This window comes from Vicia villosa, unplaced genomic scaffold (assembly GCF_029867415.1).
Source record: "Vicia villosa cultivar HV-30 ecotype Madison, WI unplaced genomic scaffold, Vvil1.0 ctg.000089F_1_1, whole genome shotgun sequence".
Taxonomy (NCBI): domain Eukaryota; kingdom Viridiplantae; phylum Streptophyta; class Magnoliopsida; order Fabales; family Fabaceae; genus Vicia; species Vicia villosa.
The window spans coordinates 1,247,086-1,267,214 of record NW_026705008.1 but is presented as its reverse complement, the minus strand read 5'-3'; the positions used below and the strand labels follow the sequence as shown (position 1 = coordinate 1,267,214).

General features: G+C 35.1%; 2 protein-coding genes across 2 annotated transcripts; both read right to left on the bottom strand.

The window, feature by feature from the left end:
• Positions 1–15,546: 15,546 nt before the first annotated feature.
• On the bottom strand, positions 15,547–16,467 carry LOC131623886 (uncharacterized). Its single transcript, XM_058894883.1, has 4 exons — positions 16,224–16,467; positions 16,086–16,127; positions 15,944–16,003; positions 15,547–15,828 (listed from the first exon to the last, which is right to left on the bottom strand). The coding sequence occupies exons 1-4, from the start codon at positions 16,332–16,334 to the stop codon at positions 15,664–15,666; spliced, it is 378 nt and encodes a 125-aa protein (XP_058750866.1). The 5' UTR covers positions 16,335–16,467; the 3' UTR covers positions 15,547–15,663.
• Positions 16,447–18,221, bottom strand: LOC131623918 (uncharacterized). The gene is made up of 9 exons (XM_058894913.1): positions 18,084–18,221; positions 17,733–18,000; positions 17,561–17,651; positions 17,355–17,482; positions 17,177–17,267; positions 16,944–17,100; positions 16,795–16,853; positions 16,578–16,596; positions 16,447–16,455 (listed from the first exon to the last, which is right to left on the bottom strand). Exons 1-9 carry the CDS (start codon positions 18,219–18,221, stop codon positions 16,447–16,449), a joined length of 960 nt encoding a protein of 319 aa, XP_058750896.1.
• Between the last annotated feature and the right edge of the window lie 1,908 nt (positions 18,222–20,129).

Genomic DNA, 20,129 nt, shown 5'->3' with positions numbered 1-20,129 from the left:
GTGGATGTTCGAGGTTATTTATGTGAAGTCTTAATGGAAAATGCGACGGTGGTCTTAATGGCAAATACGACGATGTGTCCAATGGCAAATTTTGAGATGATAGGAGTTTTACTCCAAATGGTACCACATGCATTTGCATAAGTCGAGTCGCATTTAAATTGCATTTGAATTGTTGAGATGTTGTTGTGACGTGATGATGAGATGTTTGTCGTGATGTATTTGATATCATATTTGTGAATTTGAATATGTTGTCATAATTGATTAATGACATTATTGCCGTTTTGGAAGTTGTATTATATTGATAAGTTGTGAAGTTGTAATAATAGTTGTATGAAGTGGTGATATTATGTATGATATATATCTCCTATATTATTTATCATGCATTCCTTTATACTGTAAGATATCTCGCCCTTTTGCTTATATTTCCCCTACCATGGAAAATGCGCAGGTACTCAAGATTAGTCGTGGATGTTCGAGGTTATTTATGTGAAGTCTTAATGGAAAATGCGACGGTGGTCTTAATGGCAAATACGACGATGTGTCCAATGGCAAATTTTGAGATGATAGGAGTTTTACTCCAAATGGTACCACATGCATTTGCATAAGTAGAGTCGCATTTGAATTGCATTTGAATTGTTGAGATGTTGTTGTGACGTGATGATGAGATGTTTGTCGTGATGTATTTGATATCATATTTGTGAATTTGAATATGTTGTCATAATTGATTAATGACATTATTGCCGTTTTGGAAGTTGTATTATATTGATAAGTTGTGAAGTTGTAATAATAGTTGTATGAAGTGGTGATATTATGTATGATATATATCTCCTATATTATTTATCATGCATTCCTTTATACTGTAAGATATCTCGCCCTTTTGCTTATATTTCCCCTACCATGGAAAATGCGCAGGTACTCAAGATTAGTCGTGGATGTTCGAGGTTATTTATGTGAAGTCTTTATGTTGCTATTTGATAAGTCAAGAGGGTCTGCCTCTGATACGTAGCACTCGGGAGGATAGTCGTTATTATTTAAGTTGTTGTATTCCGTGTTGACATTTATTTCAGTTGAATGAAAGATGTTTCTAAGTTGATTCTAAATGTTAAGTTGAAGTTGGATTCCATTGAATAAAGTTGTGTTTCCGAATGCTATGTATCTATGTTAAATGAAGTACAAGTTGTTTGTTGTTCTAAGTTGAAATGTGGCATCCCATTGTATGTTGAAGATTTTTAAATGCATTATGATTTTTGCTTATAATTACCGGGTAGAATTGGGGTGTTACATAACCGAGCTCTAGTCTGGTAATGATAACATATTGTAGAGCACCTACAATGCTCCTATAAAGTGCTGGATCTTCAAAGAAATCAGTACCAGCTTTAGAGAGTTGAACTGCAACTGGGAGAGGTGTAGTAATACTTTTGCAACCATCCATCTATGCTCTCTGCAGGAGATCTCTCACATATTTTCCTTGAGCCAACAGTAAATTACCATTGAAAGTGCGCTTAACCTCAATTCCAAGAAAATAGTCTAGATCACCCAGTTGTTTGAGAGAGAAAACACTATCTAGTTTGGTAATGAGTTATTGAATCATAATAGGTGAGGAACCAGTTAGGATAATATCATCGACATAGATAAACATGTAGATACAACAACCCTTGTTGTTGAATATGAGTAAAGAAGGATCACACTTGCATTGTTGAAAACCAAAATTAATTAATGTTTTTGTGAGTCGATCATACCATGCCCTTAGGGCTTGTTTTAATCCATAAATTGCTTTGTTAAGTTTACAAACTAGAGAGGCATCACTGGAGACAAAACTAGGAGGTTGAGTCATGTATACATCCTCATCAAGATAGCCATTAAGAAAAGCATTGTTTACATCAACTTGCTTGAGAGGCCAACTGTTTGTGAGGATAATGGTTAGAATAATTCTAACAGTGACGGGCTTGACAACTGGATAGAAGGTTTCTTTGTAGCCACACCCATACTTTTGAAGGTAACCCTTAGCTACAAGTCTTTCCTTGTATTTGTTCACAGAGCCATCATGGTTCTCTTTGACACGAAAAACCCATTTACTTCCGACATCAGTCTTTCTAGTGGGTAGAGAAGTTAGAGTCCAAGTGTTGTTTGTCATAAGAGCATTATACTCAGTTTCCATTGCTTGAGTCCATTGAGGTGAGGTAAGGGCTTGTTTCCTAGTGGTAGGTTCTACGGTGGTTAAAAGTAGGGTAGGAAACTGACGGGGTCTAGGATTTCCAGTTTTGGAGCGGGTCATCATATGATGGTGATTAATGGTAGCGGGTGGTGAAGGGCTTAGGGTAGGGGAATTGGGATCAATTGTGCTAGAGGCTGTAGATGGTAGAGAGGTGGAGTTGTGACTAGAAGTGATGTGAATAGGGCTCTGGAGAGATGGAACAGGGGAGTATAGTTGAGGTGTGGTAGCTGGGGTAGGGGAATTGGGATCAATGGTGCTGGAGTCTGTAGATGGTAGAGAAGTGGAGTTGTGGCTATTAGTGAGGTGAACAGGGCTCTGATGGGATGAAACAGGTGAGTATATTTGAGGCGTGGTAGCTGGGATTGTGTTTGGGCTAGTGGGTGGGATAAATGATATAGGAACAGGAGACACGACTCCAGTAGGAGAGGTGGAGGAGGGTACAGGGTTGGACGGTGAAGGTAGTTTAAGATAGTTAAAGGGAAATACATACTCATTGAATAACACGTCTTTAGAGATGAATCACCTTCCAGATGCATCAAGACATTTGTAACCTTTATGCGATGGTGAATAGCCAAGAAAAGTACGCTCTAAGGACCTGAAATGCAGTTTATTATTGTTGTAGGGTCTAAGTAATGGAAAACAAGCACAACCAAATACTTTGAGGAAAGCGTAGTTTGGCGGTGTTTTAAACAAAACTTGGACAAGGATCAGATTAGTGTGTGAGGCAAGCAATCTGTTAATTAGATAAATTGCAATATGGAATGCATGATCCCAAAAATGATAGGGAAGAGAAGCTTGAGACAACAAGGACAAACCTTTCTCAACAATATCTCTATGTTTTCTTTCAACAACCCCATTCTGATGGTGAGTGTGAGGGTAAATAAGTCGGTGGATAGTGCCTAGATCAGCTAGGAACTGTTTGAAAGGTCTAAACTCACCCCCTAATCTGTTTGTATGGCCTTTAGCTTAGTGTTTAATTGAAGCTCAACCAGATTCTTAAATTCCTTAAATTTAGACAATGTTTCATCCTTTGTTTTTAGAAAGTATATCCATGTATGACGACTGAAGGCATCAATAAAGGACACATCATACTTATACCCCATAGAATACACCATTGGTGTTGGACCCCACAAATCACAATATACAAGTTGAAGAGGCTCAGTATAAACAGTTTTAGAAGGTTGGAAGGTAATGTAACTCGGTTTTTTGCGAACTGACTCCTTGCTCTTTTTTTCTTTATTATTTTATATTTTTTTTATTTTTTTGCAAGAGTCGCCACCGACTTTTATTTTATCCAAATAGGAAAGGCATAAAAGAACAGGAAAGACCTTTTGACAAATTTTGGGTTCGGGGGGTTGGTTATACAAAGGGAAGGTTTTAAGCACCCTTTGTATCCATGGTTATCCATGGGCTCTTAATTGCTTAGCTCACTTTTTTAAATGCTTTGTTGATTTGAAAATAGAAGAAGTGAAGATGGACAATAGGTCACATAGGTCTCTGAAGAGTTTCACTGGGAATAATGCCCTTCAAATACCAGATAAAAGTTTTGAAAATAGATGAGAAGTTTTGAAAATACGTTGTTTGAAAATGAAAGTGTTTGAGCAAGCAATTAGGAGTTATCTACTCTCAATTTATAAGACATTTCCTATACATTTAATACTTTTCTTAAATGATGGTATGATTAAAAAAAATAAGAGGGAAAACCATAGAGGTGCAAGTGTGCAAAGTGTTTTTTTTTTTTTTTAAGTTTTATCTTGATTATTAATGTTTTAGCTTAAAGGTAAAAATATGGTCCAAGTGGACAAAAGGAAGATGACGGAAACATAAACAATGCGTCCAAATGGACAAAGAAAAAATAGCGGAAGCATAAATAATATGTCCAAATGGACAAAGAGAAAATAGCGGAAACATAAATAATATGTCCAGATGGACAAAGAGAAAATAGTGGAAACATAAATAATATGTCCAAATGGAAAAAGAAAAATAGCGGAAACATAAATAATATGTCCAAATGGACAAAGAAAAAATAGCAGAAATATAAATAATATGTCCAAATGGACAAAGAAAAAATAGCAGAAATATAAATAATATGTCCAAATGGACAAAGAAAAAATAGCAGAAATATAAATAATATGTCCAAATGGACAAAGAAAAAAAATGATAGAAACATAAATAATATGTCCAAATGGACAAAGAAAAAATAACAGAAACATAAATAATATGTCCAAATGGACAAAGAAAAAATAACAGAAACATAAATAATATGTCCAAATGGACAAAGAAAAAAAATAACATAAACATAAATAATATGTCCAAATGGACAAAGAAAAAATGACAGAAACATAAATAATATGTCCAAATGGACAAAGAGAAAATAACAGAAACATAAATAATATGAATGATAAAATAAAGTATAAAGCAAGAAATATAAAGAACAATATAATATAATGCGGAATTTAAAGTTAATTGTTAGTATGTTAGCACGCGAATCATCTTGAAGCTAGTCAAGTATATCCACGATGTTAGTAAAGATCGATGGTGAGTGAATGATGATCTCGGATTTAAAGTTAATGAAAATTTATCAGAAGCTTGATAGAATCATAGCGACTACACGATAAATTTCCAAAAGTCTTAAATCAACTGCATACAATCTCTGCCATATTTGATCTTTTATTCCAACTAGTGTCTTACCCGTGCGTTCGCACGGGTACCCGTCTGTCTCGCGCATTGGGTTTTAGGGCACTTTAATAAAATAGGGAAAATGAATATATATGTGTAAGTTCATATAATAAGGTAAAATATTTTAAATAGGTTAAAAATACATGTTGGACCTTATAGTTGGTTAATATATCTAAGTTAATAGGACATTAAAGTTTATTGGGCCTTAGAATTCTAGCCTTGGTGCAGAAAACCTATTTTTATTGTTAGACCTAATTTGTTAATAGGCCCACAAAAGAATCCTATTATTGGTATTGTTACATAACGATGGCATTTAAAATGAAAGTAACGTTGGATTCATAACTCTTCAACGTGTTGGCAATCAAAGAGTCTGTCTTTGGCATTGTTGGTGTAAGAAACGCAGGGTTGGGTGATAAGTGTGAAGAACAAAATGTCGCAGCCAAGAAGGTATGTGCATGTGTTACTGTTTATGTTGTTTGCAGAGTTTATCATAAGATATTCATCCATTTAGAGGTCGCAATGTTGTTTTGATTCCAGTTCACCCGATCGGTTGGAGTTGCAAACTCCATGGAAGCGGCTCACAGTTGAGAGGATACTGAGTGGGTCACATGAGAATGATGATGTTATGGAGGAATGGAAGAAACAACATGAAAGATTGAATCGTGTCGACGATGCCGGTAAAGTTTCTGTAGAGGCTGCCAGGATTGTTGAAAATAAAGGGTAATCTTATAGTTTAATTTTGTTTTTTTGTATTGAATTCCATTTAACCTCCACAAAATTGAATGTGTTTCCGGAATAATGAGTTACAACTTAGTTTACTAAATAGTTTGTATGTTATTGTGTTGAAGGGATGATGGAGATGGGAATGAATACATAATGATATCTTCTGATAGTGAGAGGTAAAGTTTATTTATAAGTGATAGGGAATATATTATAGTTATAAGTATATTGATGCTGTTGTGTTTGCATTGTGCTGTAAATGTGGTCTTAATTTCAGGGAAATGAGTCCTATACAGGAAGAGTTCGAAGAAGCGTACTGGACTCGTGAAGTTCATGATGTAAAGAAGTTTTGCTCAAATGTTATGGTAAGCAGTGTTCAAAGTCTATAGTTGTTGGCACACTGGTGTTATACAGAGAAGTAATGTAACTGATATTGTATGTCAATGAGTGCAGCATATTCCTGCAGAAATAGTAGAGAAATGTGGGCTTGCTGGAATGTCAAAGATTACCCTCAATGATGTGGACAACGGGTACCCATATGAGTGCAATGTGAAGAAGAGGCCAAAAAAAAATGAAACATATTTGTATGGAGAATGGTTTGACTATGTAAGGGCAGCGGAATTGAAAGAAGGTGATAAAGTGCACTTTGTGATTTATTACCCGCCAGTGTTAGATATTATGGTAACAGTGGAGCGCAGTGGTGATCGTTGATAGAGCTGTTGGTTAGGCAATGTTTGTGGTGGATGTATAGGGCCGTTTTTTAGCAGTTTGGTTTGTATGGGATTTATGGTTTTGTTGTTTTTTGTAATGGTGGATGTGAACCAAGATTAACAATTATGGCACTATGTATGGTTTTAAATTAAATATTATCAATTTTGGTTGTAAGTTTCATGGAATGAGCCAAATCTGCCATGGTTTTTATGCAAAATTGATTACCATTCTGTTTTAAAATTAAGTATTGTTTATTATAAATATTGAACAGGATATCTATCAAACTTGATCAGAATAGGGTACCTAATTTCATTATTGTTGGTATAAGTTGGGGTATGGCTCCTGTAAATGGTAGGCTATTAAATCTAATTGGTAAACACACAACAATGGACATATGAATAGTTGAAAATTCAATTTAATAGTATATGTTAAAGAGTAGTACGATAATATTAAATGGTTATAAAATAGTTGTAATGTGTTATATTATATTGGGATGTGAAAGATCAATTGGGTTATGGGCAGTTAATGTTTTTCGTGAGGAATATAAATAAAACGAAAACTGTTTTGAAGTGATGTAAATGCAAAGAAGACTAATTGAACAATTGCATTGAATTCTATTGGACGGTGGAAAAGTTGCAGGTATGTGAAGAGTCCATTTAGAGTGTTATATAAGTAATGTGTAGGATGTTTGAAAGCACTAAAAACTGAAGCATTCATCATTACTCTGGAACCAACAGTGTAAGCTGCAAATTTCTGAAAAGATGGAAGGAAGAGTTGATCAAGCAATGAGAGGTAAAGGTAAACATATCATTTGAAAGTTTGCTCTGTTACATTTTGAATTTAAAAGTTATATATGGTTGCATGCAGGTGAAGAAAACTCGGTGAACCAAATGGCTGTGGGGAAAGCTGTCACTTCTGATAACTCTGTGTATGTTTGAATTAGCTTATGTTGAGTATACGTTTTATGCTTGAATTTAGAATGTTTGATAACACATTTATTTATTGACCATGCTGTTTGTTTGTATAATGTTCCAGATGCCATGAACCGGCTGTTGAGGATTTTAGTTGCCATGTAGAACAGCCTGCTAAGTTACAATATTGTATCTGGAAGCAAGATGTGGCCAACGGGAAGATGGCTCAGTCATGTCTTCTTGTAAGTTATTATTCGTTTTAAGCTTATCGTCTTTCCCTATCAGTTAATGGGATTATCTAATGTTGTTTTATATCAATATTGCAGGAAATTCCTGAGCATATTGTGGCAAGTCGCTGGCTCCATGGAGCAAGGTTTGTAGATTTGGTTGACTGGGAAAGGGAAGTCAGGTATGAATGTGAAGTTCATCATACCGAAAAGGGTCAGATGTTCTTAGGACGTGGTTGGTACAAATTTGCCAAGGAAAGGTGCCTGCTTGATGGAGACTCTATGGGCTTCAGCGTTAAGGATCCCATCAGCAAGGAGATACTTGTAACAATGTTGAAAAATTGAAAATGATGTAAAAGTTTGTTATAAGTATCTAACTCTTTAACTTTTTGTAATTTTCTGGTGGACTTAGGTCCACCTTTATATTAATATATAAGATTTTGGTATTTAGATGTTATGCTATATATATATATATATATATTATTTCTGTTACTTGCATTGCTAATATGCTGTTAGTAATATATATTACTGCTGTTACTTGCAATACTAATATGCTGTTAGTAATATAGATTACCGCTGTTACAGATTTACTCTGATCAATTTTAAAAACTTAGACATTGTTAAAAACTTCCTTATACACAACATTTGTAGTTTTCTCCCTGAATTTCTTTTCTTCATCATGTATCAGTATTTTGATTCCCTTTTTTGTTGTTACTCTTGACAATGCGACATAAATCTGGCCATGTGTGAATACATCTTTCAGTAAGTACAAACCAACGTTATCCAATGACTGTCCCTGTGATTTGTTAATTGTCATAGAATAGGAAACTATAATAGGGAACTGTCTCCTATTCAGTTTGAATGGCCATGGTGATTGGGATGGTGACATATCCATTCGAGGTATGTAAACCAAATTTCCCAAACCTTTACCACCCATTATTGAAGCCTCCAGTACATGGGCTGCCATCTTTGTTATACACAACCTTGTGCCGTTACACAAACCTTCAGCTTGATCTATATTTCTCATGAGCATTATAGGTGTCCCAACCTTTAGTTTTAAGTGATGGTTTGGCAATCCTGATGTTCGGAGGGAACTTAGAAATTATAGTGTGAGGATATCAACTACTGCTGGGTCATGAATCTCAGACTTGTCAACTGAATTTGCGCTGTAGTAGTCACGAATCTCTCCTGCATTGTTGACTGAACAAAATTAGTAAAAGCAAAAATTAGATTAATATAATCCATTAAATTATATATTTTTGTTGCTTAACCTGGCATCAAGTTAAGTATATGGTCATTGATCTGATCAACAATCTCCAGTGTAGAGGCAAGTATCGCTCGACTTTTAAGGTAATCAACACATTGGAAATTATTTATGAAATCAGGGTATGTGGTATTGACAATGGCCACAATTGGATCATCGAATTCTGTTATCAGAATATCAGGTGGTATGTTGATTTCGGCGGTGCCGTCATTAGGCTCAGATATTCGGCCCTCTCCTATTCTTAAAAGCCAATCTGAAAACTGTGCTATCTCATTTTTGTCAGTCTGTGTTGATCCTGTTCGTAGCCGCATGTTTCTTGTCAATGTTAATACCTCAACTGAATGACATATGTAAGATGCATTTATGGCACAGTGTACAATATCGGAACGACTGCCTCTGGGGACGACAGGTAAAATCTGTCTGAAATCGCCCCCGAAAACAACAACCTTTCCACCGAATACATCAGTTGAATTTTTGTCTGCACTCATAACATCTTTCAAAGTTTTGTCAAGCGATTCTATTGCATACTTATGCGCCATTGGTGCCTCATCCCATATTATAAGCTTTGTCTGTCGTAACATGTCTGCAACATCATCGTTGAATTCAACCTTGCAAGTAGAATTGTCCATAGTTGGTACCGGTATCCTGAACTTTGAATGTGCAGTTCTACCTCCTGGAAGTAACAATGATGCTATACCGCTAGTTGCAACAGTTAAACATATATCGTGTTTTGATCTTAAAGCAGCTGCGAGTGTTCTCCACATATATGTTTTTCCAGTACCACCATAACCATGAAGGAAGAAAACCGCAGGTTTTTGAGACTCCACAGCGTGGATGATTTTTTCATAAATACTTCTTTGCTCATCTTAGGAACATAATATTGATTGTAGAACGGTGTTAGAATAATTGATTCATAAAATGAATTTAATTGACGCAATAGTTACCTGTAAGAGCAGCAAACAGATTTTCAAATTCTGAGTTCATTGATGCTGTATCATAATTACGCTCATCATATATGAGCCTGTTTCCCAACTGTTCAAGAACATAAGCATCCGGATATGGAATAGGACTAAAATCCTTTAGTGTCCTTCTATTTGCCTAAAGCAGTTTCTCAATTTCTATTAAAGTCAAATTTTGTAACTCTTCTTGTGTGAGGACCAATTCTGCATTGATATGAGAAATTGAGTTATAATACTGTTGGTAAGTCATCTGTAGGTTGTTATTAACAAATTGTTTTGTTTGCTATTTTATTATGTCTAACAAACCTGGATTAGCAGCCAATGCTCTTTGTGTATGTAAGACACCATCAGATAATAGGAGCCAAGTTTGTTCCCAAACATGTGCAGGGCGATTAACAGCACCAGACAAAAGCATGATAACAAACAGTTTTCGAAGAAAATGACCAGTCCCCCAATGACTTGCCTCCTTTATAGCAGCTATGTATTCTTTGTCGTCTTCAAGAAATCCCATTGCAAAGCATGCATCTCTGAATGTATCATACTGAATGTTATCCACGGTCCTGATTTCCTCATATGTTGTTGGTCCTTTTGCCACCGTCAACATCATGCGCAGGTAAAACAGTTCACTAGTTGTTGGCGGAACCCATATGAGACGTCCAATGGTGAAGCCTTTTTTCCGCGGTTTCCATTCTCTCTGTTTTTTGTGATAAACAAACTTTGAGACAAATTGACCATAAGTTAATGTTTGTGCCTCTTCATATTTAGCATTTGCTACCAGCCATGCATTAAACATTGATTCAGTCACACTTGCAGTTTCCAGCACATTTTCCATGCGTGCATAATCTGTATAGTATATAGGTTTCTCCCCAACCAAATGATAGAACATACGTTCCACAGCTGGTTTTCTGCCATGAATATTGTAAGAGTAAATGCGCCAGCATGCTTCACTGGGAGAGACATACCTGCAGTCGAGATATTGTTGGATCTCATCAACAGGTTGATTGCTATTTGTTGAAACTGCTGCTGTTATTCTGTCATAGCCTTTATTGATATATTTGAAAAGATATTTTATGGAAGTACTCTGATTACACCATTCCATGTTTATATGTGCCTGGTATTTCATAAGAAATCTGGTATTATATGGAACCACATGTCTGTTGTCCAAGGTGATACCATTTTTTTCAATAGTGAAGGTTTTTGATCTTCTCCTATACAGCGGATATCCCTCTGCATCAACAATAGTGTGTTCAATAAACTTTTTGGGATAGTATTTAGAACATCGTCCATTCTTCATACATTGTGAGGTCACGCGAGCAAGGCTACAGGGTCCATGCATCATATGTGCCTTAACCAATTTGTATAAATTGGGATGAACAGTCGGGTCGGGAATTTCAGCAGAAATGATCTTGTCTATGTCAGATGGTGTTGGGTATTTGCTCTGAGGGTGTAGGAATATCAAGATGTGAGCATGTGGCAATCCGCGCTTTTGGAATTCAATGGTGTACATATCTATTAAATTGAAAGTTAGTTTGATGTAATATTTTGGTACTACACAGACACATGATTGAAAAGTAGTATAATTAAATGAAACAACTTACATGCAATCACTTTTCCAACGACATGGTGTTTTGTAATATCATCCATGAGGGTATCAAACTTTATTTTGAAAACTTTTGAAATGATATCTGGCCTATCATGGGGTTGTAGACCTGTTCCTGACAATGCTCTTTTAATTTCAGGCCAATTTGGGTTGCAGGTAAAAGTAACAAATAAATCAGGGAATCCCAATCGACTTGAAATGGCCATACCGTCAAAATATAGTTGATCCATATATCTCTTGCTACCAACAAATGTTGATGGCAGAACAACTCGTTTTCCTTGCTTTTGGTGTTCATTTCTTGTATCGCCATCAGTTTGAGCGGCCAAATTATTATATTTGCCCACTCTTAATTTCGATTGATTATCTCTCAACCAATTCAGTCGTTCGGATTCCATCATAGCATAGCCGTCGACTAAGAATTGTTGAAATAGGCGTCTTGAGTAAAGTAGTGTTTTTGGCTCTTTGCGACGTTGTTGTAACCGGTAAGAAAACCAATCCTTAATGCTTTGACAGTTTCTCCTAGTGACCTCAGTTTCATGGCGATATCTGTGCATTATATTTTTCCTGTAACCATCTTCCCCATAAGGAAATATAAGAGGATACTGATAAGCCAAATATGCTGGGTGAAACTCATTTATTCGTTGCAAACCACCATTGCGGCGCTGAATTAAGATGTCCCTTTTATCAGCAGAATCAATGTCTCCCACAATGAGTGCAGCCACTTCTGAGACAGTAGGTTTGTTGTAAACACGGCCATCTTCGGATCTATAAGAAATAAGCCTGAGTTTTAAATCTGTGAAAGAATTTGTCCTTAAAACATCCCTTGCCATTCTAAAAGCTTTGGCATGAACATTGTGCTGATCTAACATCATCTTGAGCTTTTTGACAACCGGTCGCTCGATGCCTTTGTTGTCCCTGTTTATTTTTCGCAGCCATGAATAAATAGTTTAACAAAATATTTTTATAAAACAATTGTGTAATTATGTCTGAGCATGCTTACTTGAAACATTTTATTCTGTGTTCAACTTTATTGTCCGTGTCATAGATGTATAATTGAGCATATTGCGGAGGTTGCCCTGTTTCTGGCAGCAGTGTACCAATTCGATGACAGGTCTGACCCTGCAGTCTCAAAGTAGGGGGTCCACCTCTTTTAGAGTATGTTGTGTCGAACTTCATTCCAGGGGAAGTGAATGAGAACATTGCGTTGTATGTTCGTATGTTAGCCTGGTAGTTTTTACTATCTGAATATGTTTTATTAAATAGAAGATCTTGCAACACCTGTGGAGGTTGTTCAAGGAACGGAAGAACAATTTTTCCTCCACGGCAACAACGATAAAAGCGAGGAGTTGCTGTAATTTTGTGTCTATTCACTTTTTCTTGGTACCACATACATGCTTGGCAGTGTGCGCATTCATAACTTTGGTCGCCAATATCGTAATATTCTGAAAGAAGAAACCACAATACTGAATATGTCTATTAACAGAAGAAGTGTACATCATTTGGTTATCAGTGTATGATATGGAAATACCTTGAAGATGAGCCTCCTGTAATTGTGCCGGGTCTGAATCTTCGTCAGAGCCGGAACTATTAGAAGAATTTAAATTATTGTCAGAGTTGGAGTCATCATTGTCTTCATAATGAGATTCAACAAACATATTATGATTTGAGGTAGATGGATGATCCATGGACTGACTTGACATATTATAATTTGAAGTAGATGCATGATCCATGTTCTGACTTCAGTATTGAACAAATTTCTCAATCTTTTTCTGTTATCCAAGATTATTTTCCTTCTCTTTCTAGCCATAGTCGTTTCAATAGTGGTTTCATATGTTACAGAAGATGTAAAATTATGATTTAAATGGGAAGTGAGGTTGCTTGATCTGACACGGTTTCGATAATCCCTCTTTGCTTTAAGAATAAGCTTTCTCCTCTTTCTTGCAATGGATGTTTGAGGAGCAGTGTTTTTAACAACATCTGTTTCCATCACAAACACAAAAGTAGGATGAATAATAATACTACAAATAAGATTGATTTGTATAGATTTATGCACACAATATGAGATGTATAGCATGCTACTTCATGGTTTTGAATACTAAAAGTTTACAGTTTCTAATTGAAGGGGAATTGGTGGGTTCAAATGTCATGAATGAAGTATTGATTTTAATTTTTCTTTCATACTTGAATATATATGAAGTTGGAACTGAATATGAATAGAATGATGGTTATAGATTTAAATTACCCCTTATCCCTCCCTTATAACTGTTGTGTGTGTTAAATGTATTTAATTTAATCTATACAGGTTATTTATAATATTTTATTTGATGGATGTGTTACTCTTTTAAAAAGACTTTAAGTCAAAACTAATATTATAAGTAAATAGAAACTGAACAGTTAACCCACTTTCTGCATGTACCAAGTACTTGTTTCCTATTGCACTGAATAGAAGTTTAGCATTGCAACTGCCTGCGGTTAGGGTTCCGACAATGGCATCTTCACACGGTGGTCCTTCTGTGCAGATTCCCTCTGATGATGAAAATGATTTCAGGTATGAGTAGATAATTTTATTTCACCTTTGCTTTGCCGTACAAAATAGGGTATACTGGTATACAAAATATGGTAGTGTGGTAATAACAGTTAACAGCATTTAGTGATGGGTGTAGTATCAATATAGCTCAATGTTGTATTATGTGTGGTATTTGTCAAGAAACCAAATGTGACTGAATGACTATTGTTGGTTTTTATTGTTGGATTGTATATCCCGTCGTTGCTCGGCATATGACTATTGCTTAGTAAAGAATGCTTCATATGCGGTTTGTTTTTAATCCATATTTGATGTTGGAACAGCGATGATCAGGCAATGGAAATCATAGAAGATTTGGTAAAGGAAACAGGGTACGATCCTAAGGTGGAAAGAAAACGCAGGAATAAACAGCGCAATGTCACCCCTGGTCATGTTGTGTCGAATGTTGATGTTGTCGCACAAAATAGCGCAAGGGTTAAAAGCAATCCCAATGCAGGACCTATAAAGATAAAAGAGGAATCAACAGACATTGACACAAATGAAATCAAAGTTTCTGAAGTTGGTGAACCAAATGGATCAAAAGAGGGTAAGAAACAAAAGGGTAAAGTGGTGAAAAAAGCAAAGGTGGGTACAGACATTACTGTAGACAGTTCTACAGGGGCTCAAAATTTTTTCTGGAACACCCATGTTACAAATGCTAAATCTACACAGCAGAATGTAATGGTAAGGAGATATTTGAATATGAGCATCATGTTATTGAAAATGTAAATAGTATATATTGTTAATAGTTACCTTATTTCTTGTATGCAGCATTTCCCTAAGGAAATCGCCAAAAGATGCCTCCGTCGCTTTCAAGATGAAATCAACCTGCTGGATGTGAGGACGAAGAACATTGTTACCTGTCAGGTTCACAAAGCTAACAGAAAAGGAATACCCCAGCCATATGAAAAGTACATGGCCTTGGGATGGTACGAATTCGCCAAATCTCTTAACCTGCGTAATGGGGATACAATAGCGTGGAGTATGCTGCGATTCTCTCCGTATATCTATGTGAAGGTTGAAAGACAATGAAGAAACTGCTGCTATTTGCAAACCGTGTACTATACCTGAATTTTAATGGTTATATTATATGTTGGGAATGTTATTTTGGTACATTGTGTTATATATATTCTGCTACATGTTATTTTGTAAGCACTTTATCCAAAATGGGAACACAGTAATATTGTGACCATTGGAAGATCTAATATATAATCGTTTTCGGGACAAACTTTTTAAGTTCTCCTATTATATTCTATTAATCCGCTCTGATATGCTTTTAGTTAAAATGAAATCTGTCCCATAATATTGTATCAACATTATACTAAGATCAGACATAAAATTATTTATTGATAGTTAACATAGTCAAATGTTAAAAGTTCTGGTGTTTGTTTGTGAGGCACAATCCATGTTTTAGTTTACAATGTAATGACAGAAAGCTTAGAGAGTGCTAATCCAAACAAACCGTTCTTTGCGACATCATTATTGTAACTAACATTAAAAATAATAAAAAAGCAGCACCCCGTTATAAGAGGTATAGTTAAAATGGAATGTTTGATATATGATCAAAAAGAATCAAAATAATTAATAATAGTATATATAATATGTAGTTGAATTTGAATCATTTGAATATAATAAGCCACACAAACCATTGATAATTCTTAAATCAAATTGAACATAACAGAAGCACATAGCCAGTATTCATGCACTAATTATTACAGAAAATGAAATCACACACATGATTAAAAGCAAAGGAAACTAACATTCAGTTTTTATAACAAACACCTAAGCAAAACACACACAAAATAAAAATAGATCTAATCAATCTTCTCCATTTTAATTATCTTCTTCAGCTTGTTTGATGACAGTTCCCCATCATGTAATCCGTCCAAATCAATGGATTCACTTGATGCAGCAGGAAGATGCCTCTTACCACCAGGTGTGACAGCATCAGGCTTGTGCTCAGATGTAATTTCCAGGTCCTGCAATGCCACGATGAAGACTATTAGTTAGGAATATTGATATAAATGTAAGTCGGTAAGTGTTAGTAATATTGATATAAATGTAAGTAGGTAAGTGTGTTGCAGTGAGACTTACTGTAACCAATTCACAGTCTTCATTGCCATCTGTTTTAGCCTCATCAACACTCTCTTTAATCTATATATTGTTAAACACAGTTTTCAATATAACATAATCACAGGAAAAGCAAAAAAATGCATACACAGTTTAAAATTTCTACCTCCAGAGTCTCAGGTACGACAGTTTGGATTGGAATAGGTTCCTTGAGAATTTACCAAAGAAAAACAAAATCAGGCAAAAAATTGTTATAATATGAAGTCCTCTTTTATAAAACAAATGTCAGTTTATTAGAGCTGACCTCATCTGTTCCCCATTTTTCCTTAAGTTGCTGGATAATAGGATCATTTTTTATAATCATAACGACGGAACAGTTCTTCCAGCGTGGATGCCACTTAACCTTCATAGCCATTTCCAACTTCAACAACTGATCAAGTGCTAACGGAAAGTCCAATGGATCAGTAATTCCAGCCTATTTAAACAACTGGCCATATTAGTGTACACAGAGTATTGGAAAGTACATTCTAATTCGTCTGCACAATATAAATATAACCTGAATCATAGTGTTACGAAGTTGCGATGCAGAAAAACCCAACAACATTTCACATTCTCTGTTCCAGAAGACAAAATTGCAGCTTTGGCCCCCGTGAGTAACCTCAATTTCAATCTTATACCTGAACATCATAAGAAGTCATTCCGTTAAAAAAGCCGACAACATAGAAACATCAAAAACATGACAGAAACAACATCTATTAGGTGAGAACAACTAAAACCTAAGGACTTCAGCCATGGTTTCATGACCAGCTTCACACTCAAAGGGGGGGCTGTCCCCACGCGCTATAGATTGACACATATGACAGGCACGATAGTACCATCCAAACGGAGATGCTACTAATAATTTTGTTGTAGCGACAATAGCACAAAATGTAACCTGGACAAATAGCCGCCAAAATCAGAAACATGTGACACACTAAACAATGAGGTTATAATTATGATAATATAGGAAAATAGAAAGACATACATCCGTAAGTTGAATAATCTCAGCAATAGGCAAAACAACAGCCTTTGAGAACAATTTTTGCACAGGAGTGAGCTGTTGATTTTCAGAACTTTGGGAGGAATATTGGGAATTCCCTCCAAGTTGTTCAGACAGGGTTACCCTGCTCTCCTCAGGCATTCTGCAGAGCATGGATCATTATCAAATTCATACATGAAAAAAATAACTGCACAAAATGGATGACACTATCAACATACCTATCAATAAAGTCTTTCATGACCGGAAAATCAGCATCAACACATAAAAGGGTCACATTGTAGGTGTTTGTCACAGACAGAGGATACTTTCCTGCAAATTCAAATTATACCTTGTCAATATATTTATCACAGATTTTGTAGTTTTAGTATTAATTTAAAAAATAAGTCATGGAATAACCTTCTTCCTTCACTTTAGCATACTGAAGCAACACAACTGTAGGGAGTGATGCAGCAACCCTAACTTTGTTAAACTTGATGAACTGATCCGCGTATGATTCCCACAGAGTACAGTTCAACATGTTGTTGCTAAACCATGATCACAACACATTAAGATATATAACATGATTCATATATCAGGCAGTCTAATGTATAAAAAAAACAAACCTGTGATCACGCAACATCATGCTAATTTGCTGCTTCTTTGCACCTGACTCAATCTGTGCATAACCAATACTATCCACCATTCCAACGACATCTGTCAGGCAAATTTATTAATTTCACACGGCTAAAATGCATCAAAACATGAGATAATAAAAAAGCCAAAAACCATACTCACGAATCAGAACATGTTTGTCAAACCTCCCTGTTATGATGTCGGAAAAACTTGTAAATAAAATCGATTTCGGGGGTATCTCATGTTTGTCTTCATCAAGAACAGACGTTCCAGCAGTAAACTTTATCATATATTTGTGTCCTGATGCCCTGAAGGCCAGAACATAAGGCACCACCTTAAAATTAGATACAGTATAAGTATGCCCTAATAAGCATTTTTCGGTGAACACCGACACATGCGGTGCTGGAACAACAGCATGAATATCATCTCCCTGCAGCAGAAACCAAAAAATGATTCAAACTATACAAACATAGGTAAATGATAAACATACTGAAACATAAACAGGGTAATCACCAATTTGTCAACAAAGATCATTTCAAAATGTTCCTTGTTGTTGGAGACAACTTTCCATCTGTGGTGAATCCTAACCACAATCTTCCAAAGCTCTTTTCCATCATTGATCTCTGCTATTCTCTCAACAGGCCTTGACATGATAATGCAAATTCACACTGCACTGAATGATAACCGCAGAAGTTAGCAAGCATGGAAAGAGAAGAATGAAATCACTGATAAATAGGCAAGCCATTTAAACACATAATTACTGCAATTGTGCAGTTTGGAACGTGGACAGGCACAGAATAATGGACCTTACATAACTGCAGCAACATGAGAAGCTGTGAGGGTGAAACTTCCACAGCAATAACTGCCGCAGCCCACCAGGCAGTTGAAGGATCAAAAATTCTGTAGTAACCACCAAAGCTGATGTGGATCAACCATAGAAGAGTTGCTGATGTGGATAGCCTAAGAAAGTCTCAAATGGTAGACTTTTCTTATATGATAGATTCGGGACAAAGAAAAAGATAAGAAATAATATCAAATAATATACAAAAATAAATATAAAACAAATTAAACTTAATTCATTCTTTTTGTGATTTTCTGGAATTGATTTTAAGTTAATTAACAAGCTAATTAAACAAATAATTATACAAATAATTAAACTTAACAAGAAAAATATTATTTTATATGTCAAAAATTAGATTATAAAAAATATAAACCTAAATCTAAAAGGAAAATATTTTTGGAGTTTTTTTTATTGGTTGAAAATAATTAAAAAAAGCAATATTTACATAATTACTAATTAATTAAGCAAAATAAATTAATTATGAAAATAAATAAAATATTTTTATGTTAAAAATTAAATAAACATTTTATCAACTTAAAACTAAAATTAAAACATTTTTTGAGAAATTGAAAATATGCATAAATATGGAGTTTTTAATTCATGAACTCCTAACACTACTACATATTAAAAATTACATTGTACTTACTCTATGATGTCCCAAGAGTGGAATAGAGTGATTGAAATTGATTGAAAGTGGCTATTTGAATGAGCCTTGATTTTTACAAGTTTCTTGAAACTTTTGCAAATATATAAACTTAAGCTATGACTTTGTGGTGATTGTTGTTGTTCTTTGTGTTCCTCCCCCTTTTTTTCCTCTTCTTGAATGAAGAAAATGAAGTTATATTTATAGGCAAATGATTTGATATGGAAGCCTTGCAAGTTGGAATTGTCATGATTAATTTTGTGGAAAAAGAATGGAATATTCTTTCAATGAGTGCATTTCTTTAACCATGGTTAAAACACTCAAGTGTTATTCTCTTCAATCTTGCAATAATATCTTTAAGCATCTTGAATTGGTCTTGATTGGCAACCATAAGCATCTTTGATAATATCTTTGAATTATCTCACTTTAATTAAACTTTAAATGAATAAAATTTAATTAAAATGAAATAAAAATGTCATGAATCATGGATAGGTCGTGGATGCCCTTTAGTCATATGGGAATCAAGATTGAATCACAAAAGAATTGGCCTTTTTGAAAAAAAAATCAAATTTTGGTCATTACTTGTTTTATGCATTTTCCCAAAAAAGGTCAACTTCATCAAGGCATATATCCCTCAATTTTGATCCTATGAAAGTGTTCTTGTACTTTTTGGAAAGCCCAAGATGTCCTCTACAAGCCACTTTGGAAGTGTTTTTGCATTTGGAGAAGTTAACTTCATGATATGGGCTTTGACAAAAAACTGCTTTTTGTTGACTTTGAAAATGACCTGTAATGTTTTGGCTTATATCTCTTAGGCGGAAGCATTTCTTGACCTTGGTCCCAACATCAAAGTTGTAGAGAATTGAATTTCCTTGAGAATGAGCTTTGGTTGGAATTTTTCTGATAAATTATGAGAGAGTTATGGTCGGTCAAAGTTCAGTTGACTTTTAGGTAAAAAACTCTAATTTTGCAATTTTGAGTTTTGTTGATTTCTGAACTTTTCTTGATGAATTATGATCAACCATTGATCACATGATGAATCTTTTGACAAAATATGGATGTTGCCAAAAAATTG

Excerpts from the sequence above, each read along its gene's own strand:
- LOC131623918 (XM_058894913.1), bottom strand. The coding sequence starts at position 18,221 with ATGTCAAGGCCTGTTGAGAGAATAGCAGAGATCAATGATGGAAAAGAG. Across the intron at positions 18,001-18,083 it reads TGATCTTTGTTGACAAATTG|GGAGATGATATTCATGCTGT; the intron begins GTGATTACCCTG and ends TTTCTGCTGCAG. Across the intron at positions 17,101-17,176 it reads ATGAAAGACTTTATTGATAG|AATGCCTGAGGAGAGCAGGG; the intron begins GTATGTTGATAG and ends CATGCTCTGCAG.
- LOC131623886 (XM_058894883.1), bottom strand. The coding sequence starts at position 16,334 with ATGGCTATGAAGGTTAAGTGGCATCCACGCTGGAAGAACTGTTCCGTC. Across the intron at positions 16,004-16,085 it reads TCGTACCTGAGACTCTGGAG|ATTAAAGAGAGTGTTGATGA; the intron begins GTAGAAATTTTA and ends AACAATATATAG. Across the intron at positions 15,829-15,943 it reads AAGACTGTGAATTGGTTACA|GACCTGGAAATTACATCTGA; the intron begins GTAAGTCTCACT and ends GTGGCATTGCAG.